General features: G+C 39.1%; 1 protein-coding gene across 1 annotated transcript; it reads left to right on the top strand.

The window, feature by feature from the left end:
* Window positions 1-838: 838 nt before the first annotated feature.
* Window positions 839-1,418, top strand: LOC124892873 (acylsugar acyltransferase 3-like; the record flags this gene model as incomplete). Its single annotated transcript, XM_047404052.1, has 1 exon — window positions 839-1,418. A coding segment is annotated over one exon (580 nt), but the record flags the coding sequence as incomplete, so codon positions are not given.
* Between the last annotated feature and the right edge of the window lie 9 nt (window positions 1,419-1,427).

The following is a 1,427-nucleotide window of genomic DNA, read 5'->3' as shown; positions in this document are numbered from 1 at the left end:
GAGACTCATGGTTTAAAATCACAATTAAATATCATGAATCTTGAAAAGATGATAACTTTATAATGAAAATCGAATACTTGGACTCTATGGGTGAAAGGAACCCGGGTGAAAGGAACCCATGGATGAACTTTTAACATACTTTAATAGATGTGAGTTCTTGAGCTTGTTCTTGATTCTCTTGAAACTAGGGTTTTGCTATTAGGGAGAGGATGTTTTAATTTCTTTAAAAGAGTGAGTAAATGATGGCATAATAGGGCATTTAGGGCTTTAATCCCGTGTTTAGGCTGACTGGAATGAGGGAAAAAAACCTAAAAGCCCTTAGGAATTAAATCTCGGAATTAACTGAAAATTTTCAATTTTCACCCTTGGCACGACACAGCGCTATCGCGCCGTGTCACTGAAATCGGACAACTAGGAACTGAGGGCTCGACGCGATGCGGTGGGATCGCGGTGCCCCTTTGATTCTGAAATCTAGACTCATCGCGACACGGTGGTATCGCGTAGAGTCACTTAAAATTGACAATTCTAAACTGAGCCTATGGTGCGACACGTCATAATCACGGACCCTCACTGAAAAAATGACAATTGCTATTTACATTGGCTCCGCGATGCGCTGATTGGTAAAATGATGGTACTTAATGACTGAAACTTAAAATCGCCATAACTTCTTATCCGGTTATTGAATTTAGGCCAATTTTATATCGTTGGAAAGCTAATTGAATTTTCTACGCAATGGCAGGCTCTAAACTAAAAAATAATGACAGTTTCAGAAATTTTATATGTGAACACTCATGTATAGGGACTTAGATTACGCTAAGAAAATGCAACGTGTTACAAGTATTTACATGTCCGAATCAGTTGTCCAATGTTCAAAATTCTCAACCACCCTAATAATGATGTTGTAGATGTAGTCTTACCTCAAGATTTGCCTTGGGATAGTACCTTGAACCGAAGTCCATTAGTTGTTCAATTAAGCCATTTCGATTGTGGTGGAATAGCAGTCAGTGCATGTCTGTCACACAAGATTGTTGATGGATATAATTTCTCAAGATTCCTTAATGATTGGGCTGATATAGCTCGACAGGTGGATTTCAAACCATCTCCTCAGTTTAATGCATCTTCTTTCTTGCCACAAATAGATGATGCTCCAGCTATACCTAATGGTGTGCCTGAACCACAACTACATGTGTCAAGAATGTACAATTTCTCATCCTCTAGTTTGCGAAGATTAAAGGATGTCATTGCTACAAATTCAGGAGTGCAGAATCCAACTCGCATTGAAGCTACCACTGCACTTCTCAATAAATGTGGAGTGGCTGTGTCAATGGAGAAATCGGGCGTGTTTAAACCAACTCTATTGATCCATGTAATGAATATACACCCACCAATTCCACTCAACACAATGGGAAATGCTTTTTGTCTCTTTG

The sequence above is a fragment of the Capsicum annuum genome, unplaced genomic scaffold (assembly GCF_002878395.1).
Source record: "Capsicum annuum cultivar UCD-10X-F1 unplaced genomic scaffold, UCD10Xv1.1 ctg51455, whole genome shotgun sequence".
NCBI lineage: Eukaryota > Viridiplantae > Streptophyta > Magnoliopsida > Solanales > Solanaceae > Capsicum > Capsicum annuum.
This window is presented reverse-complemented; position numbering and strand designations above follow the sequence as displayed.